Source organism: Coregonus lavaretus (assembly GCF_964263955.1).
Source record: "Coregonus lavaretus genome assembly, contig: HAP1_SCAFFOLD_4391, whole genome shotgun sequence".
Lineage (NCBI taxonomy): Eukaryota > Metazoa > Chordata > Actinopteri > Salmoniformes > Salmonidae > Coregonus > Coregonus lavaretus.
In genome coordinates, this window is record NW_028166868.1 from 7,501 (window position 1) to 34,052 (window position 26,552).

The window sequence follows — 26,552 nt, forward strand, 5'->3', positions numbered from 1 at the left end:
GTCCTGTAAATGTCCTTCTGGGACAAAAACCTGGAAACATTACCTATTACATTTGGCTACTTCGAACTTCTGATATGCAGTTTTTATGTAATAAGTAGGACAATCTTCACTGACCTCCTTCCTCTCTAGGACACTCTGCACTGACCTCCTCCCTCTCTGAACTGACCTCTTCCCTCTCTGCACTGACCTCCTCCCTCTCTAGGACACTCTGCACTGACCTCCTCCCTCTCTGTATTGACCTCCTCCCTCTCTGCACTGACCTCCTCCCTCTCTAGGACACTCTGCACTGACCTCCTCCCTCTCTGCACTGACCTCTTCCCTCTCTGCACTGACCTCCTCCCTCTCTAGGACACTCTGCACTGACCTCCTCCCTCTCTGCATTGACCTCCTCCCTCTCTGCACTGACCTCCTCCCTCTCTAGGACACTCTTCACTGACCTCCTCCCTCTCTAGGACACTCTGCACTGACCTCCTCCCTCTCTGCACTGACCTCCTCCCTCTCTGCACTGACCTCCTCCCTCTCTAGGACACTCTGCACTGACCTCTTCCCTCTCTACTATTGCCAGTTCAGGAAGACAAAGAGGATCTGGGGATTGACTACAGACTACACAGCTAATAACAATCAATGTGACGTATGTGTGTGTATGTATGCGTGCATGTGTGTGTGTGCGCGACTTAATTCCTGTGTGTGTGTGTGTGTGTGTGTGTGTTTGTGTGTGTCTATTCATGTGTTTGTGTTGAACTCTGTATGCGAGCTGTTGGCAGAGGCTATTGTTGATGAAATGTCAACACCTGGCTGGTGTGTGAGGGCAGCAGGGGATGAAAACAGGTTATGTACTGACACAGATATGTCCTGTGTTCTCCGCTTCAGATGAGAGAAGAAAAAACTAACCCAGAGTTTAGAAGTTGGAAGGCAGCTGTACTGTCAGTAACGACTTGGGCTTATTACTTTGCTCTGCCTGCTTTACCATACACTGCCAAACTGGGACAACAATATAGGCTTTCGCTCCAACACTTGACAGAGTTATGTTACGGTGGCATTACGTAAATAATAGTTCTGAATCAGTGAATCGGAGGAAGGAATAAATGGAACGGTATAACCGATCAAACACTTGGTTTTCATGCGTTTTATATTATTATGAGACGTCCTCCCACCAGCCAGATATTTATTAGGACCTCAATTACTCAAATATTATATGCACAGTAGATTTATTCCCAAAATTAAAATTAGATTTTGACTTGGGGGCTAGGGGCACTGAGTTGAAAGGAATCAAATTCACTCTGTATGGAAAACTAAGGCAAACTCCAGGGTGGTTTTGGACATACACAGTGTGCTTAGTGTGTGTATTTGTGTGTTTCTGTGTGTGTGTTTATGTGCGTGCTATGTGCATGCGTGTTTCTGTGTGTGTGCGTGTGTATGTGTAGGGCTGTTACATTGACCGTATTACTGCCACACCGGTGGTCACAAGTCATGAAGGCAGTCAAATTCCACGTGACTGTTTAGTCACGGTAACTAGGCTTCTCCAAGCTTTGATGCTGCGGATGGTCATTAGTAGCCTGCCAAACTTGCCAACTGCCTGGTACTCAGCACACTATTGTCCCTCTAATCACTCTGAAATCAATGCAAATGTAATCGAAAATCAAATCAAACACTTCATGAGAGCCTATGAGTTCATGTTGCGCAACACTTCTATAGGCTATGCAATTGCATGAGAAAACAGAGATTTGATGGCCTCTATTAAAAAGAGGAGGATCCCATTCGTTTTCTAAAGGCTAGGCCTACTACAGTGAGGGAAAAAAGTATTTGATCCCCTGCTGATTTTGTACGTTTGCCCACTGACAAATACATTTTTCATTCTATCATTTTTTAATGGTAGGTTTATTTGAACAGTGAGAGACAGAATAACAACAAAAAAATCCAGAAAAACTCATGTCGAAAATGTTATAAATTGATTTGCATTTTAATGAGGGAAATAAGTATTTGACCCCTCTGCAAAACATGACTCAGTACTTGGTGGCAAAACCCTTGTTGACAATCACAGAGGTCAGACGTTTCTTGTAGTTGGCCACCAGGTTTGCACACATCTCAGGAGGGATTTTTGTCCCACTCCTCTTTGCAGATCTTCTCCAAGTCATTAAGGTTTCGAGGCTGACGTTTGGCAACTCGAACCTTCAGCTCCCTCCACAGATTTTCTATGGGATTAAGGTCTGGAGACTGGCTAGGCCACTCCAGGACGTAAATATGCTTCTTCTTGAGCCACTCCTTTGTTACCTTGGCCGTGTGTTTTGGGTCATTGTCATGCTGGAATACCCATCCACGACCCATTTTCAATGCCCTAGCTGAGGGAAGGAGGTTGTCACCCAAGATTTGACGGTACATGGCCCCGTCCATCGTCCCTTTGATGCGGTGAAGTTGTCCTGTACCCTTAGCAGAAAAACACCCCCAAAGCATGATGTTTCCACCTCCATGTTTGACGGTGGGGATGGTGTTCTTGGGGTCATAGGCAGCATTCCTCCTCCTCCAAACACGGCGAGTTGAGTTGATGCCAAAGAGCTCCATTTTGGTCTCATCTGACCACAACACTTTTACCCAGTTCTCCTCTGAATAATTCAGATTTTCATTGGCAAACTTCAGACGGCCCTGTATATGTGCTTTCTTGAGCAGGGGGACCTTGCGGGGGCTGCAGGATTTCAGTCCTTCACGGCGTAGTGTGTTACCAATTGTTTTCTTGGTGACTATGGTCCCAGCTTCCTTGAGATCATTGACAAGATCCTCCCGTGTAGTTCTGGGCTGATTCCTCACCGTTCTCATGATCATTGCAACTCCACGAGGTGAGATCTTGCATGGAGCCCCAGGCCGAGGGAGATTGACAGTTATTTTGTGTTTCTTCCATTCTCACCAAGCTGCTTGGCGATGGTCTTGTAACCCATTCCAGCCTTGTGTAGGTCTACAATCTTGTCCCTGACATCCTTGGAGAGCTCTTTGGTCTTGGCCATGGTGGAGAGTTTGGAATCTGATTGATTGATTGCTTCTGTGGACAGGTGTCTTTTATACAGGTAACAAGCTGAGATAAGGAGCACTCCCTTTAAGAGTGTGCGCCTAATCTCAACTCATTACCTGTATAAAAGACACCTGGGAGCCAGAAATCTTTCTGATTGAGAGGGTGTCAAATACTTATTTCCCTCATTAAAATGCAAATCAATTTATAACACTTTTGACATGCGTTTTTCTGGATTTTTTGTTGTTAGTCTGTCTCTCACTGTTCAAATAAACCTACCATTAAAATTATAGACTGATCATTTCTTTGTCAGTGGACAAACGTACAAAATCAGCAGGGGATCAAATACTTTTTTCCCTCACTGTGTATTTATTTCTCAACTTTCCTAATATTAAGCACATTGCTTTGCTTTACAACAGGAGTATAGCCTACCTGGCTGGCATGAAAATGAACCACGGTAAAAGCGTCCTCCATTCACTATTTAAGTGTATAGATTACATGTATTTTTTCCCCTGCCCCTTTTCCGAGACAGGTGCATGATTACAGTCCATTCCAAATCAAAACTAATTCACACATACATTTACATTATTTAGTATATGTAAAGACACGATTAAATCAAGAATAGTCTAATAGGTGAGAATATTAGCCGATCACTTGTGAATAATACAGTGCCTTCGGAAAGTATTCAGACCCCTTGACTTTTTCCACATTGTTAGGTTACAGCCTTAATCTAAAATTGATTAAATCATTTTTTCCCTCATCAATCTACACACAATACCCTATAATGACAAAGCAAAAACAGGTTTTTTGAAATGTTTGCTAATTTATTACAAATGAAAATTTCACATAAAATTTTTACATTTACATAAGTATTCAGACCCTTTACTCAGTACTTTGTTGAAGCACCTTTGGCAGCGATTACAGCCTTGAGTCTTCTTGGGTATGATGCTACAAGCTTGGCACACCTGTATTTGGGGAGTTTCTCCCATTCTTCTCTGCAGATCCTCTCAAACTCTGTCAGGTTGGATGGGGAGCATTGCTGCACAGCTATTTTCAGGTCTCTCCAGAAATGTTCGATCGGGTTCAAGTCCGGGCTCTGGCTGGGCCACTCAAGGACATTTAGAGACTTGTCCTGAAGCCACTCCTGCATTGTCTTGGCTGTGTGCTTAGGGTCGTTGTCCTGTTGGAAGGTGAACCTTCACCCCAGTCTGAGGTCCTGAGCGCTCTGGAGCAGGTTTTCATCAAGGATCTCGCAGTACTTTGCTCTGTTCATTTTTGCCTCGATCCTGACTAGTCTCCCAGTCCCTGCCGCTGAAAAACATCCCCACAGCATAATGCTGCCACCACCATGCTTCACTGTAGGGATGGAGCAAGGCTTCCTTCAGACGTGATGCTTGGCATTCAGGCCAAAGAGTTCAATCTTGGTTTCATCAGACCAGAGAATCTTGTTTCTCATGGTCTGAGAGTCTTTAGGTGCCTTTTGGCAAACTCCAAGCGGGCTATCATGTGCCTTTTACTGAGGAGTGGCTTCCGTCTGGCCACTCTACCATAAAGGCCTGATTGTGGGAGTGCTGCAGAGATGGTTGTCCTTCTGGAAGGTTCTCCCATCTCCACAAAGGAACTCTAGAGCTCTGTCAGAGTGAACATCAGGTTCTTGGTCACCTCCCTGACCAAGGCCCTTCTCCCCCATTGCTCAGTTTGGCCGGGCGTCCAGCTCTAGGAAGAGTCTTGGTGGTTCCAAAGTTCTTCCATTTAAGAATGATGGAGGCCACTGTGTTCTTTGGGACCTTCAAAGCTGCAGACATTTTTTGGTACCCTTCCCAAGATCTTTTCCCTCGACACAATCCTGTCTTGGAGCTCTACTGACAATTCCTTCGACCTCATGGCTTGGTTGTTTCTCTGACATGCACTGTCAACTGTGGGACCTTATATAGACAGGTGTGTGCCTTTCCAAATCATGTCCAATCAATTGAATTTACCACAGGTGGACTCCAATCAAGTTGTAGAAACATCTCAAGGATGATCAATGGAAACAGGATGCACCTGAGCTGAATTTCGAGTCTCATCACAAAGGGTCTGAATACTTATGTAAATGTTTTGAATTTGTTATAAATATGCAAATAATTCTAAAAACCTGTTTTCACTTTGTAATTATGGGGTATTGTCTGTAGATTGCTGAGGATTTTTATTTATTTAATTAATTTTAGAATAAGGCTGTAACGTAACAAAATATGGAAAAAGTCAAGGGGTCTGAATACTTTCCGAAGGCACTGTATATTATCACTTGTGAATGATGCGTATTTATTTCTCAACTTTCCTAATATTAAGCACATTGCTTTGCTTTACAACAGGAGTATAGCCTACCTGGCTGGCATGAAAATGAACCACGGTAAAAGCGTCCTCCATTCACTATTTAAGTGTATAGATTACATGTATTTTTTCCCCTGCCCCTTTTCCGAGACAGGTGCATGATTACAGTCCATTCCAAATCAAAACTAATTCACACATACATTTACATTATTTAGTATATGTAAAGACACGATTAAATCAAGAATAGTCTAATAGGTGAGAATATTAGCCGATCACTTGTGAATAATACAGTGCCTTCGGAAAGTATTCAGACCCCTTGACTTTTTCCACATTGTTAGGTTACAGCCTTAATCTAAAATTGATTAAATCATTTTTTCCCTCATCAATCTACACACAATACCCTATAATGACAAAGCAAAAACAGGTTTTTTGAAATGTTTGCTAATTTATTACAAATGAAAATTTCACATAAAATTTTTACATTTACATAAGTATTCAGACCCTTTACTCAGTACTTTGTTGAAGCACCTTTGGCAGCGATTACAGCCTTGAGTCTTCTTGGGTATGATGCTACAAGCTTGGCACACCTGTATTTGGGGAGTTTCTCCCATTCTTCTCTGCAGATCCTCTCAAACTCTGTCAGGTTGGATGGGGAGCATTGCTGCACAGCTATTTTCAGGTCTCTCCAGAAATGTTCGATCGGGTTCAAGTCCGGGCTCTGGCTGGGCCACTCAAGGACATTTAGAGACTTGTCCTGAAGCCACTCCTGCATTGTCTTGGCTGTGTGCTTAGGGTCGTTGTCCTGTTGGAAGGTGAACCTTCACCCCAGTCTGAGGTCCTGAGCGCTCTGGAGCAGGTTTTCATCAAGGATCTCGCAGTACTTTGCTCTGTTCATTTTTGCCTCGATCCTGACTAGTCTCCCAGTCCCTGCCGCTGAAAAACATCCCCACAGCATAATGCTGCCACCACCATGCTTCACTGTAGGGATGGAGCAAGGCTTCCTTCAGACGTGATGCTTGGCATTCAGGCCAAAGAGTTCAATCTTGGTTTCATCAGACCAGAGAATCTTGTTTCTCATGGTCTGAGAGTCTTTAGGTGCCTTTTGGCAAACTCCAAGCGGGCTATCATGTGCCTTTTACTGAGGAGTGGCTTCCGTCTGGCCACTCTACCATAAAGGCCTGATTGGGGGAGTGCTGCAGAGATGGTTGTCCTTCTGGAAGGTTCTCCCATCTCCACAAAGGAACTCTAGAGCTCTGTCAGAGTGAACATCAGGTTCTTGGTCACCTCCCTGACCAAGGCCCTTCTCCCCCATTGCTCAGTTTGGCCGGGCGTCCAGCTCTAGGAAGAGTCTTGGTGGTTCCAAAGTTCTTCCATTTAAGAATGATGGAGGCCACTGTGTTCTTTGGGACCTTCAAAGCTGCAGACATTTTTTGGTACCCTTCCCAAGATCTTTTCCCTCGACACAATCCTGTCTTGGAGCTCTACTGACAATTCCTTCGACCTCATGGCTTGGTTGTTTCTCTGACATGCACTGTCAACTGTGGGACCTTATATAGACAGGTGTGTGCCTTTCCAAATCATGTCCAATCAATTGAATTTACCACAGGTGGACTCCAATCAAGTTGTAGAAACATCTCAAGGATGATCAATGGAAACAGGATGCACCTGAGCTGAATTTCGAGTCTCATCACAAAGGGTCTGAATACTTATGTAAATGTTTTGAATTTGTTATAAATATGCAAATAATTCTAAAAACCTGTTTTCACTTTGTAATTATGGGGTATTGTCTGTAGATTGCTGAGGATTTTTATTTATTTAATTAATTTTAGAATAAGGCTGTAACGTAACAAAATATGGAAAAAGTCAAGGGGTCTGAATACTTTCCGAAGGCACTGTATATTATCACTTGTGAATGATGCCCAGCGTGTGTACAGTAAGGCAATAAACAGCACATGCCTTTTTTAGCTAATTTTTCAAATCATAGTCCCACACCTCATGTAGCCTAGTCCATAGGCCGATATGTTTGGATAAGGTTTGTATCACAACTAAAGTGGCCAAATCACTTCTTAAAATTAAGCTCATTAATCCGCTTTACACCCGGTGTAGCGCCTAACTGTCATACATAGGCGACACGTGAGTTTCTATTTTGGGTAAGATAATTTTCACCATAAAAATGCATAATCGCATTTGTGATCACTTTTAAGAATGGTGTTTTTCCACTAATTGATTGCATTTTGGAACATTCACGCTTATAGCCTACTGCCGTGTGCACATTGCTGCACTTATAATGTGAAGAAATAGCCTAATATTTTATCAACATTTTAAGCTAAACGTTCTGATCTGTTGCATCAGCCTCATTGCTTTTAAATGTTTTTTTGACGCAAGTGGTTGTATTAATTTGGGATCTATCGCATTCTGCAACTGTCCCAGACTGTTTGGAATATTTATTTCTCACACAGAAGGACAAGTTGACCAATAGAATAGGTCAACTTTTATACTATGGCGGAAAGTAGATTAACATAGGCTAGTGCTTTTGCTGTTCGTTAGGCTTACTCACCTTGTTGGCTGACGAAAAGTAAATGTGGACAGTGAGAAGGACCCAATCACATGACGGGCATTGGCTAATAAGAATTGAGATATCTGAGAGAGTAATGTGAGTGAGCGGTGCTTCGGAGCACGCAGCCGGGAGAAGGGAATTATAATTATTATATTCAGCCCAGGGCACAACGGCCACTGGCCGCAAAAGGCATGGATTTTTTTTAGGGGCATTACAGCCACACAAGGGAGATGCCACTGGGAAATTCGAGGCATTATCAAGTGCTTGTCAAATTGTGTATGAGAGACTGATGAAGTGTGTGCAGTCTGCGCAAGAAACAAAGCCTTTCATGTGACTTTTTTCAAATCATCCTTATAGTCGCATCATGCAGCCTTAGAATGTATTAAAAATCTAAACATATAGCCCAACGTATGTATCACAACTAAAGTTGCATAAATAACTCTACATTAAGCATATAGGAGGACCTGTTTCTTTGTTAACTGCTCAACACAGAATAGCTGCATGTGTGCACTCCCTCAAATCGTTTGGAGAAAATACCCTGTCTATTTTATACAGCTATGTTCAATTGGTTTCTTCATACTATAAAATAATAGAAAATAATGCCAGGGAATTCTAATATTGTCTGCTAAATGAACTAGTGTAGCCCACAGCCATATGGCATAGCCAGATCAGGGCCTAACATAAGGACAACTCAGAGTATGCTATTCTGTTCTTCTGAAATATACAACATCTTCATATCATGTTACTTTAGGCCTGTCTAAAATAAATAATGGATTTATTGTGATGGTGTAGGCTATATTAAAGGGATTTATTATACTTTTTTAAATGTCGATGTTCCAAAGGTCTGCATCAGTGGCTTGTAGGCTATGTGTGGAAGCCAGGAGATGCTAAATGTGTTTGTTACTTAATGGTCAATTACGTGACACCGCCAATGATTTGCTTGACAATCACCGGCTGACAAAATGTCATGACCGCCACAGCCCTTGTATGTGCGTTCGTGTGTGCGTCTTGGACCTCTTACCTTGGTCTGGAGGGTTGGGGTCCCAGGCAGCCCACAGCTGGACGATGAAGAAGGGGGACCAGCAGACTGTGTACACCAACACTATCACCAGAGTCATCCTCACCGTCTTAGACATGGCCTTGGAGATGGAGGGGGGCGTCAGGGCCAGAGGGGGTGGGGGAGGGTACTCCAGGGAGGGGAGTGGAGAGGAGACACGCCGGGCGGAGGAGGGGAGCTCGTAGGAGGTGTAGGACTCATGGCAGTAGCAGCCGCCATTGTTAGGAGGCACTGAACCACCGCCACATCCACCAGAGGGGACTGGGCCATGGGAGCCATATGATGGGGGAACTACAGCTGTACTGGAGTCCCTCCGGTCACTAAGGCCGGGGCTGGAGGGGAGGGGGAGGTTATCTGGGGTGTTGAAGGGGATTGGCTGTGCTGCTACTGCTGCTGTGTGGTCGTTGTGACAGCTGCTGCACTGTGGGCAGGGGGACAAGTAGTCATAACAGTCTGATGGGGGGACAGCTGTAGACTGGGGGGAGAGGGGGGAGAGAGGGGTACAGAGAGAGCTGGAGGGGTTGTTGTTCATAGTCTTTAGAAGCTGTCCTTCTCCTACTCCTCTCCCCCCTCCTCCTCTGCCCCCTTCGCCCCCTCTTTCTCCGCCTACTCCTCTCCCACCTCCGCCCCCTCCTCCTTCTACTCCTCTCCCGCCTCTCCCCCCTTCTCCTCCTCCTCCTCCTCCTCCTCCTCCTCTCCCCCGTTCCCTTGTCGTTCTGCTATCCTCCTTTTTGACTCTGTGGAAGTGGAAGATGACAGCGTTGTTCTTCTTGAGCTCTGCTGACACCACCCTCTCTGACTTCAGATAGATGTTGTTGTGAATCTCTCTGAAAATCCGGATCTGGAATGAGAAAGAAATAGATGAATGAATGAATTAATTAATTAATTAATAAATGTGTCTAATTTATTTAGCTAGATACTAAAATAACATAATATGTAAATGTAATAGAACAAAATATACTGAATAAAAATATAAACGCAACATGTAAAGTGATGTTCCCATGTTTCATGAGCTGAAATAAAAGATCCCAGAAATGTTCCTTACACACAAAAAGCTTATTTCTCTCAACATTTGTGCACACATTTGTTTACATCCCTGTTAGTGAGCATTTTCTCCTTTGTCAAGGTAATCCATCCACCTGACAGGTATGGTATATCAAGAAGCTGATTAAACAGCATGATCATTACACAGGTGCACCTTGTGCTGGGGACAATAAAAGGCCACACTAAAATGTGCAGTTTTGTCACGCAACACAATGCCACAGATGTCTCAAGTTTTGAGGGAGTGTGCAATTGGCATGCTAACTGCAGGAATGTCCACCAGAGCTGTTGCCAGATAATTGAATGTTGGTTTCTCTACCATAAGCCGCCTCCAACTTCATTTTAGAGAATTTGGTAGTACGTCCAACGGCCTCACAACCGCAGACCACGTGTAACCACGCCAGCCCAGGACCTCCACTTCAGGCTTCTTCACCTGTGGGATCGTCTGAGACCAGTTAACCGGACAGCTGATGAAACTGAGGAGTATTTCTGTCTGTAATAAAGCCCTTTTGTGGGGAAAAACTCATTTTGATTGGCTGGGCCTGGCTCCCCAGTGGGTGGGCCTGGCTCCCAAATGGGTCGGCCTATGCCCTCCCAGACCCACTCATGGCTGCGCCCTGCCCAGTCATGTGAAATCCATAGAGTAGGGCCTAATTAAATTATTTCAATTGACTGATTTCAGTATATGAGCCCGTAACTCAGTAAAATCGTTGAAATTGTTGCATGTTGCATTTACAGTGGCTTACGAAAGTAATCACCCCCCTTGGCAGTTTTCCTATTTTGTTGCCTTACAACCTGGAATTAAAATGGATTTTTGGGGGGTTTGTATCATTTGATTTACACAACATGCCTACCACTTTGAAGATGCAAAATGTTATTTCTTGTGAAACAAACAAGAAATAAGACAAAAAAACAGAAAACTTGAGCGTACATAACTATTCACCCCCCCAAAGTCAATACTTTGTAGAGCCACCTTTTGCAGCAATTACAGCTGCAAGTCTCTTGGGGTATGTCTCTATAAGCTTGGCACACCTAGCCACTGGGATTTGTGCCTATTCTTCAAGGCAAAACTGCTCCTGCTCCACCAAGTTGGATGGGTTCGGCTGGTGTACAGCAATCTTTAACTCATACCACAGATTCTCAATTGGATTGAGGTCTGGGCTTTGATTAGGCCATTCCAAGACATTTAAATGTTTCCCCTTAAACCAGTATGTTAGCAGTATGCTTAGGGTCATTGTCCTGCTGGAAGGTGAGCCTCTGTCCCAGTCTCAAATCTCTGGAAGACTGAAACAGGTTTCCCTCAAGAATTTCCCTGTATTTAGCGCCATCCATCATTCCTTCAATTCTGACCAGTTTCCCAGTCCCTGCCGATGAAAAATATCCCCACAGCATGATGCTGCTACCACCATGCTTCACTGTGGGGATGGTGTTCTCGGGGTGATATGAGAGGTGTTGGCTTTGCACCAGACATAGTGTTTTCCTTGATGGCCAAAAAGCTCAATTTTAGTCTTATCTGACCAGAGTACCTTCTTCCATATGTTTGGGGAGTCTTCCACATGCCTTTTGACGAACACCAAACGTGTTTGCTTATTTTTTTCTTTAAGCAAAGGCTTTTTTCTGGCCACTCTTCCGTAAAGCCCAGCTCTGTGGAGTGTACAGCTTAAAGTGGTCCTATGGGCAGATACTCCAATCTCCGCTGTGGAGCTTTGCAGCTCCTTCAGGGTTATCTTTGGTCTCTTTGTTGCCTCTCTGGTTAATGACCTCCTTGCCTGGTCCATGAGTTTTGGTGGGCGGCCCTCTCTTGGCAGGTTTATTGTGGTGCCATATTCTTTCCATTTTTTAATAATGGATTTAATGGTGCGCCGTGGGAGGTTCAAAGTTTCAGATATTTCTTTATAACCCAACCCTGATCTATACATCTCCACAACTTTGTCCCTGACCTGTTTGGAGAGTTCCTTGGTCTTCATGGTGCCGCTTGCTTGGTGGTGCCCCTTGCTTAGTGGTGTTGCAGACTCTGGGGCCTTTCAGAACAGGTGTATATATACTGAGATCATATGACAGATCATGTGACACTTAGATTGCACGCAGGTGGACTTTATTTAACTAATTATGTGACTTCTGAAGGTAATTGGTTGCACCAGATCTTATTTAGGGGCTTCATAGCAAAGGGGGTGATACATAGGCACGTACCACTTTTCCGTGATTTATTTTTTTGAATTTTTTTAAACAAGTAATTATTTTCATTTCACTTCACCAGTTTGGACTATTTTGTGTATGTCCATTACATGAAATACAAATACAAATGCATTTAAATTACAGGTTGTAATGCAACAAAATAGGAAAAACGCCAACGAGGATGAATACTTTTGCAAGGCACTGTATATTTTTTATTCAGTTTAGTTAAAACTAATAGAAAAAAATCCCGTAGACAATAAAAAAATATTTTGGAACAGACTCCTAAACCCAATCATCCCAACACAGACACCAAACTCAGACTTATTGTCCTTTTTAACTCAATTAAGTCCTAGATTCTGTTTCCGGAAAAAGCACATGACTCCAGCAGGTCAGGAGAAACTGGGTCATAGAACAATGTCCTGCCAAACCACGTTAAGAAGGACATAATTTGATCAGACCTGGGTTCAACTACTATTTGAAATAATTTCAAATGTTGTAGCTGAGCTTGATTTTGCTTGCCTGGCACAATGGAACCAATAGAATAGTCCCAAAATGACAAACCTGCCCATCTGGGGAACTCCAGGCAGGGTAAATCAAACACAAATAATATATTTGGCGCACAATTGGCCCAGCGTCGTCCAGGGTAGGGGAGGGAATGGCCGGCAGGGATGTAGCTCAGTTGGTAGAGCATGGCGTTTGCAACGCCAGGGTTGTGGGTTCGATTCCCATGGGGGGCCAGTATGAAAAAAATAAAAAATAATAATGTATGCACTCACTAACTGTAAGTCGCTCTGGATAAGAGCGTCTGCGTAATGACTTAAATGTAAATGTATTTGAACCCAGTTCTGCACTTGATATGAAACACAAATTAATTCAATGTCCCTAATCTTTGGCTGGGATCTGGTTCATTTGTCTGATATTCTGGTTCCCTGTGGGGTACCTCATGGTGGGTAGTGTCCTGACAGGCTGGCCACACAGCAGTGGGTCTACAGTGGGCTGTGCTAATTAGGCCAGGGGGAACAGCAAATAGCTAGACCCTGGGAATATCTTTCCTTAAATAGAGCAGCCAGCCCTCTCTCTCTCTGATTCTGACTGGACCAGTTGGAGGCAGCCTAGAATGTTTCTATCTCCCACGGGAAGCTACATAACACCAGCCACCGAGCCTGTCCAGTCTGATCTGATAGAACTGACCCCCCAGGGCGTATTGGACAATGCCTGCCAAATACCGCTCCATCAAAACAGAACACGCTTTATTCATGCTTGACATGCTTCAGTTTTTGGATTCTGTGTATTTTATTGTCTCGGGGATGGCAGGTAGCCTAGAGGACTTTATTCCCTATGTAGTGCAGAGGAGGCTGGTGGGAGGAGCTATAGGAGGACTGGCTCAATGTAATGGCTGGAATTAAATCAATGTTTCCATTTGTTTGATGTGTTTGGTACCATTCCATTGATTCCATTCCAGCCATTACAATGAGTCCTTCCTCTTATAGCTCCCCTCACCAGCCTCCTCTGATATAGTGCACTATATAAGGAATAGGGTGCCATTTGGGACACAGTTTAAGACGCGATAATGAAACAAGAGGGCTGCTGGTCTCTGATCCCAGGTACGAACAACTGCCGTTGTGCCGTTAACAAGGAACCCTCCAGGAGCATTGCACCGCGGCTGACGCTGCGCGTCCTAATGTGTGTGTGTATATATGTGTCTGGGGGTCTTGGGAAAAAGGCAAAGGACGGATTTCTATTCTTGGTTTGTTCTGTCATAACACTGTGTTGTGTACTTGTTGTCGTACCTGGCAGACAATGATGATTAAGGCTGGCAGTGTGTGTGTGTATGTGTGTGTGCATGTGTCTGTTTTTAAGTAGTACACAGTACCTGGCAGATGGTGATGATTAGTGCTGGCAGTAAGAACACTGCTATGGTCATCCAGGTGACGTAGGCCTTGAGCCCCCACGGCTCAGCGAAGTGACCCCAGCACTCAAACTCTCCTGGAGAAACCTCAGACCTCCAGAAGATGAAGAACTGAGGGAGGGAGAGGGAGAGGGAAGAAGGGAGGAGGGAGAGGGAGGAGGGAGAGGGAGGAGGGAGGAGGGAGAGGGAGAGGGAGAGGGAGAGGGAGAGGGAGAGGGAGAGGGAGAGGGAGAGGGAGAGGGAGAGGGAGAGGGAGAGGGAGGAGGGAGGAGGGAGGAGGGAGAGGGAGAGGGAGAGGGAGAGGGAGAGGGAGAGGGAGAGGGAGAGGGAGAGGGAGAGGGAGAGGGAGAGGGAGAGGGAAGAAGGGAGGAGGGAGAGGGAGGAAGGGAGGAGGGAGAGGGAGGAGGGAGAGGGAGAGGGAAGAAGGGAGAAGGGAGAGGGAGAAGGAGGGAGAGGGAGAAGGAAGAAGGGAGAGGGAGGAGAGGGAGAAGGGAGAGGGAGAAGGGAGAGGGAGAAGGGAGAGGGAGAAGGGAGAAGGGAGAAGGGAGAGGGAGAGGGAGAAGGAGAAGGAGAAGGAGGGAGAGGGAGAAGGAAGGGAGAGGGAGGAGAGGGAGGAGAGGGAGAAGGGAGAGGGAGAAGGGAGAGGGAGAAGGGAGAAGGGAGAAGGGAGAGGGAGAGGGAGAAGGAGGGAGAGGGAGAAGGAAGAAGGGAGAGGGAGGAGAGGGAGAAGGGAAAGGGAGAAGGGAGAGGGAGAAGGAGGGAGAAGGAGGGAGAAGGGAGAAGGGAGAGGGAGAGGGAGAAGGAGGGAGAGGGAGAAGGAAGAAGGGAGAGGGAGGAGAGGGAGAAGGGAGAGGGAGAAGGGAGAGGGAGAAGGGAGAAGGGAGAAGGGAGAAGGGAGAAGGGAGAGGGAGAGGGAGAGGGAGAAGGAGGGAGAGGGAGAAGGAAGAAGGGAGAGGGAGGAGAGGGAGAAGGGAGAGGGAGAAGGGAGAAGGGAGAGGGAGAGGGAGAAGGAGGGAGAGGGAGAAGGAGGGAGAGGGAGAAGGAAGAAGGAAGAGGGAGAGGGAGGAGAGGGAGAAGGAGAAGGGATAGGGAGAAGGGAGAGGGAGAAGGGAGAGGGAGAAGGGAGAGGGAGAAGGAGGGAGAGGGAGAGGGAGAAGGGAGAAGGGAGAAGGGAGAAGGGAGAAGGGAGAAGGGAGAAGGGAGAAGGGAGAAGGTGGGAGGATGGAAGGAGGGAGGGATAGATGGAGAGGAGGGAGGAGGGAGGGGTGAAAGAGTCAAAACAAAACAAATGTCCTTCACAACTAACAAAACAGGAGACCACAATGTCTAGGAAATTTCCACTGAACTCATGATACAAAAATTACGCCTAAAAGGGGAACATCTTGAATTTGACTTTAGGCCCTGTAGTCTGGGCAGAAATGTCCCATTGAGACTTTTATTTAACCTTTATGTTAACAGGGAGTCATGATGAGATCAAGGTCTCTTTCACAGATCAGCCCTGTATATCCATCAATGCACATCAAACACATCAATATACACTACACACATCAATATACACAACAATATACAGTACACATCAATATTCACATAAATATGCAAAAAAGCAAAAGACAATGAGCTAGCATGTCATCTATATTGGTGCACACCTGATGTAGCCTATACTGAGGTACTACCTGATGTAGGCTATACTGAGGTACTACCTGATGTAGCCTATACTGAGGTACTACCTGATGTAGGCTATACTGAGGTACTACCTGATGTAGGCTATACTGAGGTACTACCTGATGTAGGCTATACTGAGGTACTACCTGATGTAGGCTATACTGAGGTACTACCTGATGTAGCCTATACTGAGGTACTACCTGATGTAGGCTATACTGAGGTACTACCTGATGTAGGCTATACTGAGGTACTACCTGATGTAGGCTATACTGAGGTACTACCTGATGTAGCCTATACTGAGGTACTACCTGATGTAGCCTATACTGAGGTACTACCTGATGTAGGCTATACTGAGGTACTACCTGATGTAGGCTATACTGAGGTACTACCTGAGTATAGCCTACATCAGGTAGTACCTCAGTTATGTATGCTCAAGTTCAGTTTTTTTGTCTTATTTCTTGTTTGTTTCACAATAAAAAACATTTTGCATCTTCAAAGTGGTAGGCATGTTGTCAATACTTTGTAGAACCACCTTTTGCAGCAATTACAGCTGCAAGTCGCTTGGGGTATGTCTCTATAAGCTTGGCACATCTAGCCACTGGGATGTTAGCCCATTCTTCAAGACAAAACTGCTCCAGCTCCTTCAAGTTGGATGGGTTCCGCTGGTGTACAGCAATCTTTAAGTCATGCCACAGATTCTCAATTGGATTGAGGTCTGGGCTTTGACTAGGCCATTCCAAGACATTTAAATGTTTCCTCTTAAACCACTCAAGTGTTGCTTTAGCAGTATGCTTAGGGTCATTGTCCTGCTGGAAGGTAAACCTCTGTCCAAGTCTCAAATCTCTGGAAGACTGAAACAGGTTTCCCTCAAGAATTTCCCTGTATTAAGCACCATCCATCATTCCTTCAATTCTGACCAGTTTCCCAGTCCCTGCCGATGAAAACCATCCCCACAGCATGATGCTGCCACCACCATGCTTCACTGTGGGGATGGTGTTCTCGGGGTGACGAGAGGTGTTGGCTTTGCGCCAGACATAGTGTTTTCCTTGATGGCCAAAAAGCTCAATTTTAGTCTCATCTGACCAGAGTACCTTCTTCCATATGTTTGGGGAGTCTCCCACATGCCTTTTGGCAAACACCAAACGTGTTTGCTTATTTTTTTCTTTAAGCAATGGCTTTTTTCTGGCCACTCTTCCGTAAAGCCCAGCGCTGTGGAGTGTACGGCTTAAAGTGGTCCTATGGACAGATACTCCAATCTCCGCTGTGAAGCTTTGCAGCTCCTTCAGGGTTATCTTTGGTCTCTTTGTTGCCTCTCTGATTAATGCCCTCCTTGCCTGGTCCGTGAGTTTTAGTGGTCGGCCCTCTCTTGGCAGGTTTGTTGTGGTGCCATATTCTTTCAATTTTTTAAATAATGGATTTAATGGTGCTCCGTGGGATGTTCAAAGTTTCTGATATTTTTTCATAACCCAAACCTGATCTGTACTTCTCCACAACTTTGTCCCTGACCTGTTTGGATAGCTCCTTGGTCTTCATGGTGCCGCTTGCTTGGTGGTGCCCCTTGCTTAGTGGTGTTGCAGACTCTGTGGCCTTTCAGAACAGGTGTATATATACTGAGATCCTGTGACACTTAGATTGCACACAGGTGGACTTTATTTAACTAATTATGTGACTTCTGAAGGTAATTGGCTGCACCAGATCTTATTTAGGGGCTTCATAGCAAAGGGGGTGAATACATATGCACGCACCACTTTTCCATTATTTATTTTTTAGAACTTTTTGAAACAAGTTCTTTTTTTTCATTTCACTTCACCAATTTTGACTATTTTGTGTATGTCCATTACATGAATCCAAATAAAAATCAATTTAAATTACAGGTTGCAATGCAACTAAATAGGAAAAACGCCAAGGTGGATGAATACTTTTGCAAGGCACTGTACTACCTGAGGTAGCTTATACTGAAGTACTACCTGAGGTAGCTTATACTGAAGTACTACCTGAGGTAGCTTATACTGAAGTACTACCTGAGGTAGCTTATACTGAAGTACTACCTGAGGTAGCTTATACTGAAGTACTACCTGAGGTAGCCTACAGTATACTGAACAGCAGGGCCAGTGTCCCTACCTCCATCTTGTTCTGAAGGCAGCTCTACCTCCATCTTGTTCTGAGGGCAGCTCTACCTCCATCTTGTTCTGAGGGCAGCTCTACCTCCATCTTGTTCTGTTGGCAGCTCTACCTCCATCTTGTTCTGAGGGCAGCTCTACCCCCATCTTGTTCTGAGGGCAGCTCTACCTCCATCTTGTTCTGAGGGCAGCTCTACCTCCATCTTGTTCTGAGGGCAGCTCTACCGCCATCTTGTTCTGAGGGCAGCTCTACCTCCATCTTGTTCTGAGGGCAGCTCTACCTCCATCTTGTTCTGAGGGCAGCTCTACCTCCATCTTGTTCTGAGGGCAGCTCTACCGCCATCTTGTTCTGATGGCAGCTCTACCTCCATCTTGTTCTGAGGGCAGCTCTACCTCCATCTTGTTCTGAGGGCAGCTCTACCTCCATCTTGTTCTGAGGGCAGCTCTACCTCCATCTTGTTCTGAGGGCAGCTCTACCTCCATCTTGTTCTGAGGGCAGCTCTACCTCCATCTTGTTCTGAGGGCAGCTCTACCTCCATCTTGTTCTGAGGGCAGCTCTACCTCCATCTTGTTCTGAGGGCAGCTCTACCGCCATCTTGTTCTGAGGGCAGCTCTACCTCCATCTTGTTCTGAGGGCAGCTCTACCTCCATCTTGTTCTGAGGGCAGCTCTACCTCCATCTTGTTCTGAGGGCAGCTCTACCTCCATCTTGTTCTGAGGGCAGCTCTACCTCCATCTTGTTCTGAGGGCAGCTCTACCGCCATCTTGTTCTGAGGGCAGCTCTACCTCCATCTTGTTCTGAGGGCAGCTCTACCTCCATCTTGTTCTGAGGGCAGCTCTACCTCCATCTTGTTCTGAGGGCAGCTCTACCTCCATCTTGTTCTGAGGGCAGCTCTACCTCCATCTTGTTCTGAGGGCAGCTCTACCTCCATCTTGTTCTGAGGGCAGCTCTACCTCCATCTTGTTCTGAGGGCAGCTCTACCGCCATCTTGTTCTGAGGGCAGCTCTACCTCCATCTTGTTCTGAGGGCAGCTCTACCTCCATCTTGTTCTGAGGGCAGCTCTACCTCCATCTTGTTCTGAGGGCAGCTCTACCTCCATCTTGTTCTGAGGGCAGCTCTACCTCCATCTTGTTCTGAGGGCAGCTCTACCGCCATCTTGTTCTGAGGGCAGCTCTACCTCCATCTTGTTCTGAGGGCAGCTCTACCTCCATCTTGTTCTGAGGGCAGCTCTACCTCCATCTTGTTCTGAGGGCAGCTCTACCTCCATCTTGTTCTGAGGGCAGCTCTACCTCCATCTTGTTCTGAGGGCAGCTCTACCTCCATCTTGTTCTGAGGGCAGCTCTACCGCCATCTTGTTCTGAGGGCAGCTCTACCTCCATCTTGTTCTGAGGGCAGCTCTACCTCCATCTTGTTCTGAGGGCAGCTCTACCTCCATCTTGTTCTGAGGGCAGCTCTACCGCCATCTTGTTCTGAGGGCAGCTCTACCGCCATCTTGTTCTGAGGGCAGCTCTACCGCCATCTTGTTCTGAGGGCAGCTCTACCTCCATCTTGTTCTGAGGGCAGCTCTACCTCCATCTTGTTCTGAGGGCAGCTCTACCTCCATCTTGTTCTGAGGGCAGCTCTACCTCCATCTTGTTCTGAGGGCAGCTCTACCTCCATCTTGTTCTGAGGGCAGCTCTACCTCCATCTTGTTCTGAGGGCAGCTCTACCTCCATCTTGTTCTGAGGGCAGCTCTACCTCCATCTTGTTCTGAGGGCAGCTCTACCGCCATCTTGTTCTGAGGGCAGCTCTACCTCCATCTTGTTCTGAGGGCAGCTCTACCTTCATCTTGTTCTGAGGGCACGGCGCTGCTGCCAGACCCTGAGCTCACCTGCGTGAATTGTTTGTTTGTTTATAGTTATATCGCTCAATATCGCTCAATTTTGTTTCATTTTGTCTAAGTCCAAGTGTGTCGCAAGTTTCAAAGTGGATTTTACATTGCATGTGTGACCCTGTTCATCCTGATTGCTGTAATATGCTACAAAATGTACAATCACTACCAGAGGTTGTATGTAGTCAGTGAGTAAATCAACCACCATCACCTACTCCCGTGAGTTTCTACTCTCTTTCAGAGATAAAGCTCACACTCTCCAAAACAGCATTGCTTTGCCTGATGGTTGTTCTAGAAAGTCAAAAAGGGAAACTAAGAAGAAGCGAGGCTCAACAGGTGTTGTCAGGAACAGACAGACTACGTAGGCGGGGAAGCCATCACCCACTCCCGGTGATCACCCTGTCAAATGTGCGGTTGCTAAATGATAATCACTCCAGAGAACGCGTTTCCATTGCTTCAGAGTCCAATGGCGGCCAGCAGTTCTTGTTGATGTTGCTTCCAGAATTTTCTTTACGGGCTACGAGCTTCAGCACTCGGCGGTCCCGTTCTGTGAGCTTGTGTGGCCTATCACTTCGCGGCTGAGCCGTTGTTGCTCCTAGACGTTTCCACTTCACAATAACAGCACTTACAGTTGATCGGGGCAGCACTACCAGGGCAGAAATTTGATGAACTGACCACGTTGAAAGTCATTGAGCTCTTCAGTAAGGCCATTCTACTGCCAATGTTTGTTTATGGAGATTGCGTGGCTGTGTGCTCGATTTTATACACCTGTCAGCAACAGGTGTGGCTGAAATAGCTGACTAATTTGAAGGGGTGTCCACATGCTTTTGTGTATATAGTGTATGTGCTTGGACCTAACAATAAGGAAGCTGCTGCCAGTATTACAGACCATTTCAATGCTGCGCTTTCACGATCGGCTGACCAGACAGTATTTGAGCTTGGGGATTTTAATACGCTCTCACCTCCCCACTCTGCAACAGTACGTCACCTGTCCGACTCGCTCAACTCGCATTGTGGACCAGTGTTATGGCAACGTAGAGGACACATACAAGGCAGTGTGCATTTGAGAGCACCCATCGGGAAATCAGACCATAAAGTTATGCATCTCCTATCGAGATACAGGCAGCAGGTGAAAAACCTGTAGAGAAATCCACTCAGGTATGGAAAGAGGAGAGCAGGGAGGAGCTCAAGGACTGCTTTGACGTCACAGACTGGTGCAGGGATCCCCATGAGTTGACAGACAGCATCACATCATACATCCAGTTCTGGGAGTATACTGTCATTAACACAAAAACTGTCAGAGTATTTCCCCAAAACAAGCCCTGGGTGTCTAAGGAATTGAAAATGTGCCTAAATGAAAATAAGTTTGCTTCCCTGAAAGTAGATACTGATGCTGTAAACAAGAAAGAAAAGGAATTCAGGTCAAAAATGTGGAAAGCTAAAAAAAGGATGAAGTGGAGCAGAGGTTCTGTACAGGCAATCCAAGACAAGCATGATGGGAAGAGAGAACAATCACATTGCAGACTGTACATCCTTTGTAAATGACCTTAAAGTAGATTTGACGTTGATTTTAAAGACGAATGTCAACAAATATGTGACAGCATCCCCAATTCCGCTCCTGTCCAGATACTAGAGAACAAGGTGGCCTCATGCCTGTCACATATCAAGCCACACAAACCACCGGGCCCAGGCACACTACGGGGCAAAGTACTGAAGGTCTGCGCCGAGAACCTATAATGGAGTCTTCACACGACTGTTTCAACTCCTGCTGAGCACCCTGCACAGTGCCAAACTCCTGGAAGGTGCCGACCATTGTACCGGTGCCTAAGAAGCCAAGGACCAAATCAACAAATGGCTTTTGACCTGTGGCCTTCATGCCCCTTTTGGCCAAATGCATGGGAAGGGTTGTCAGTAAGCACCTTACCCTGTCCATAGCAGATCAACTGGACCCGTTACAGTTTGCCTGTAAGGCACAGAGGAGGACTGAGGATGCTACCCTGACCTTGGTGAACATGGTGACTAGTCACATTCAACATGCTAAATCATATGCACACATTTTATTATTGATTTTAGTTCAGCTTTCAATACAATGCAAATACACACACTGCTGAAATGATTACTGGACCAGAATGTCAACGGAGGCCTCGCATGTTGGATTAAGGACTTTTTAACTGACTGCCCACAGAGGGTCCTCAGGAATGGGGCCCTCTCTGATGAACTGACCCTGAACACAGGGGCGCCCCAGGGGTGTGTCCTTTCACCGTTGTTGTTCTCTATCTACACTAATGAGATGAAGATCCAAGGAAACAATGTGAGCCTTTTCAAGTACGCGGATGACATGGCTCTGGTGGGACTATTTTTTAAAGATGCTACGTCAGATGGGGACAGCTATTTTAAACAAGCCAACAACCTTCAAAAATGGTGCCGGTCAAGTGCCCTCCACATCAATGTGGACAAGACAACAGAGCTGATCATCAATGGCAACAACCTCCCAATGTCCCAACCACTCTCTCTGAACGACCAACCAGTGGAGGTGTTTGAGTGTTTCAAAGACCTAGGGACACAAATTGATGACAAGCTGAGCTTCACAGAGAATGCAGACCTTTTTTTTTAAAGCAAGCCAGCACCTGTTTCTAATCAGGAAATTGAAGGGGTTTGGGGTCAACCAGGATGTTCTAGAGAGGGTGTACAGCAGCTTGGTGGAGAGCATCCTCATGTTCAATATGACAGTCTGATATGGTAATCTGAGCGTGAGGAGCAAAAGCAAACCTACCAGAATAGTAAACACAGCCAGCAAAGTAATTGGTCGACCACAGGCACAGTTGAGCAGTCTGTTCCACAAGGCAACCAAAAACAAGGCACTGGCTGTCGTTGGCGACCCCTCCCACCCTCTACCCCCTCAATCCGTAAGGCTTCCCTCTGGCCGGCACTTCAGGCCAAGTGCTGTTGCTTGTGCTGTAGGACTACTAAATGCAACGTAAATTGTATCGGTATATGTACTTATCTATCCAGTCCAGTTGAAGCAGTGGTCAGTTGTGAGTGAATGTATCAATGTCCTCTATATTTTTAGTGTATGCAACATGATGGACTGACTAGTTTAAATGTGTGTGATGTGAGAATGTATGTGTATGTGATTATTTTAATGTAAGGTGATGTCAAAGAAACATCCTGGATGGACAATAAAGTTGTATTCTATTCTATGTATTCTATCTTGGTCTGAGGGCAGCTGTATCTCCATCTTGTTCTGAGGGCAGCTCTACCTCCATCTTGTTCTGAGGGCAGCTCTACCTCCATCTTGTTCTGAGGGCAGCTCTACCTCCATCTTGTTCCGAGGGCAGCTCTACCTCCATCTTGTTCCGAGGGCAGCTCTACCTCCATCTTGTTCCGAGGGCAGCTCTACCTCCATCTTGTTCTGAGGGCAGCTCTACCTCCATCTTGTTCTGAGGGCAGCTCTACCTCGAGGTTTGTTGGGTGAAGTAAACGGTAAGTGGGCAGAGGCTGTCATGTTAGGGTTAGGGTTGTGGTTGAGGCTAGGGTTAGGGTTGAGCTGGGATGTGGACATGAAGCTAGGGTTAGGGTTGAAGCTAGGGTTAGGGTTGAGCTGGGATGTGGATATGAAGCTAGGATTAGGGTTGAGGCTAAGGTTAGGGTTGAGCTGGGATGTGGACATGAAGCTAGGGTTAGGGTTGAGGGTTAGGGTTGAGCTGGGATGTGGACATGAAGCTATAGTTAGGGTTGAGGTTAGGGTTGAGCTGGGATGTGGACATGAAGCTAGGGTTAGGGTTGAGGCTAAGGTTAGGGTTGAGCTGGGATGTGGACATGAAGCTAGGGTTAGGGTTGAGGCTAAGGTTAGGGTTGAGCTGGGATGTGGACATGAAGCTAGGGTTAGGGTTGAGCTGGGATGTGGACATGAAGCTAGGGTTAGGTTTAGTGTCCCATACAGTACCTACCTGTGGTTTGGAGAACAGTAGGGCCAGGCCCCAGGCCGTCATGATAGGGTAAGGGTCGGGGTTAGGGTCAGGATTAGGGTCAGAAGGCAGTGATAGTGTTCCTACCTGTGGTATGGAGAGCAGTATGGCCAGGCCCCAGGCCGTCATGATAGGGGTGTTCCAGCGTGACACGGACCCACCACGGTAGGCCTGCAGTGGGCAACAGATGGCATAGTGCCGATCTACCGTCATGGCAACGATCATATAGGAGGACGCAAACATCCCTACGATCTGCAGGTACTTTACTGAGCGACACAGAAAATCTGGCCCCTGGAACCTTTCTGTGATGTCCCACACCAGCTGGGGAAGCACCTGAGGGACGGACAGGAAACAGGAGGATATTAAACTTGGCTATGTTAGATACTAGCATACTACTTAGAATCCATGAATCAATACATGATGCTAGTGTGGACATAGAAACAGAGTAGACTAGCTCCTAAAGCAATGGAATAAAAATAATATTTATTTGAATGCTCAGGCCATTTCCATTGTGTTTTGAGAACTGCGCCCAGTCCACCACACAATGGTGGGCGAGTGTGTGCTTACTTGACAGGTCCACACTCAATACATAAGGGTGCCAGTATGTCAGCGCATTAGAGGGGTTGGGAATAGTTGACTCATTCATACTGTTGTAATCAAAGCCATTAGTAAACATGCTAGAGGGGTCACCCTAGCTTGCTGCACCATACAGTATGTCATCATTACATAGATCACTCATAGGCTACTGATGTTGATTACAGTACACCAATGTGGTGCCTAGCAACCAGAACAGGGTTGGGATCAATCTCAAGAAAACTGGAGTCGACTCCATACTCTGAGGTGTCAGTCTCACCTGGAACAGTGCCACCACCAGGTCAGCCAGACACAGGTTGACCATGAACAGGTGCATGGGAGCGTTTTGTTTCCTCCTGCGGAGCAGCACCCACAGTACAAAGCCGTTTCCCAGGGTAGTCAGGGCCAGCACCAGGCCCAGCACCCCTATCTCGGCCCGGGCCAGGCCCAGATCCCTCACCCTGGGCTGGGGTAAGGCATGGGGCGTGGTGGTTGAGGTGTTCTCTGGGATAATCCCGTAGAAGGACCCCACCCCTCCATGAGAACTGTTGAGGGACGTGAAGTCGAAGAAGAGGGAGGAAGTGAGGTTGTTTCTTCCTGCCGTCGCGGACGTCAGAGAGGAGTGGCCTAATCCATCCCAAACTGTTTTCTCTGAGATACTTTCCATGCCTGCATAATAACAAAAACAAAACAACAGAAACCTTAGAAAAATAATAATGATACAATCTCCTCCTGAGTTTGTTTGGGGGAGAGAGAAGGCACAGAGGGCCTGCGGAAATAACCTAGTGCTGTATCCCAGCCCTTTTCTCTACCGGAGCATGCAAGTCACAAGCTTACCCTGTTTGTTTGCGATTAAATCAACTTTGCGGCTAAGATTTGATAATAAACCATTGGTTTGTTAGTTTGGGATAATCCCATTTTTATTAAATGATCTTCAATTGCCCCCCAATTTGTTGGACAGACGAGTTGTCTTACTATCCCCATCCCTTCCTATGTCTTAGCACTCTCTCTGTCCAAACATCTTGTCAATACTTCTGGCATCTTTCTTTGACTCTTCCAGGGTCAATATAACAGCAACAAACTGTGTGATTTGGGGAAAAGAGCTGCATGCTTCTAGCAAGGAAATAGAAGAGACAGAGAGAGAGATAGACAGATAGACTGAGAAAGAGAGAGAAAGAGAGTGTGTGTGTTTGAGAGAGAGAGAGAGAGAGAGAGAGAGAGAGAGAGAGAGAGAGAGAGAGAGAGAGAGAGAGAGAGAGAGAGGGAGAGAGAGAGAGAGAGAGGGAGAGAGAGAGAGAGAGAGAGAGAGAGAGAGAGAGAGGGAGAGAGAGAGAGAGAGAGAGAGAGAGAGAGAGAGAGAGAGAGAGAGAGGGAGAGAGAGAGAGAGAGAGAGAGAGAGAGAGAGAGAGAGAGAGAGAGAGAGAGAGAGAGAGAGAGAGAGAGAGAGAGAGAGAGAGAGAGAGAGAGAGAGAGAGAGAGAGAGAGAGAGAGAGAGAGAGAGAGAGAGAGAGAGAGAGAGACATGGAAAGTGGTGTTGGGGGAAAAACATCCAACATTATAAAATCCATGTACACAAGCAACAACTGTGCGGTTAAAATTGGCAACCAAGAATTCACAAAATGGGACAAACACCAAATTGAGACTCTGCATGCAGAATTCTGCAAAAAGATCCTCAATGTACAACGAAAAACACAAAATAATGCATGCAGAGCAGAATTAGACGGATACCCGCTAATGATCAAAATCCAGAAAAGAGCCTTTAAAATCTATAACCACTTAAAAGGAAGCGATTCCCAAACCTTCCATAACAAAGCCATCACCTACAGAGAGATGAACTAGGAGAAGTCCCCTAAGCAAGCTGGTCCTGGGGCTCTGTTCACAAACACAAACAGACCCCACAGAGCCCCAGGACAACAACACAATTAGACCCAACCAAATCATGAGAAAACAAAAAGAGAATTACTTGACACATTGGAAAGAATTAACAAAAAAACAGAGCAAACTAGAATGCTATTTGGCCCTAAACAGAGAGTACACAGTTTCAGAATACCTGACCACTGTGACTGACCCAAACTTAAGGAAAGCTTTGACTATGTACAGACTCAGTGAGCATAGCCTTGCTATTGAGAAAGGCCGCATTTGTACTTTAACTGTTTGCACATTGTTACAACACTGTATATGGACATAATATGACATTTGAAATGTATTTATTCTTTTGGAACTTCTGAGTGTAATGTTTACTGTTAATATTTATTGTTTATTTCACTTTTGTTTACTATCTACTTCACTTGCTTTGGCAATGTTAACATACG

The 26,552-nt window shown here is 46.0% G+C and overlaps 1 protein-coding gene across 1 annotated transcript in view; it reads right to left on the reverse strand.

The window, feature by feature from the left end:
* LOC311114192 (vasopressin V2 receptor-like) overlaps nt 1-24,907 on the reverse strand; it is a gene marked incomplete at both ends in the record, with an annotated part of 26,389 nt that extends 1,482 nt beyond the window's left edge. Inside the window, 5 exons of the mRNA XM_084189464.1 lie at nt 8,887-9,397; nt 9,620-9,763; nt 14,012-14,158; nt 23,755-24,000; nt 24,521-24,907. Of these exons, the coding sequence (XP_084045590.1) occupies nt 8,887-9,397; nt 9,620-9,763; nt 14,012-14,158; nt 23,755-24,000; nt 24,521-24,907 (1,435 nt within the window). The remainder of the gene's footprint in view (nt 1-8,886; nt 9,398-9,619; nt 9,764-14,011; nt 14,159-23,754; nt 24,001-24,520) is intronic.
* Nucleotides 24,908-26,552: the final 1,645 nt, after the last annotated feature.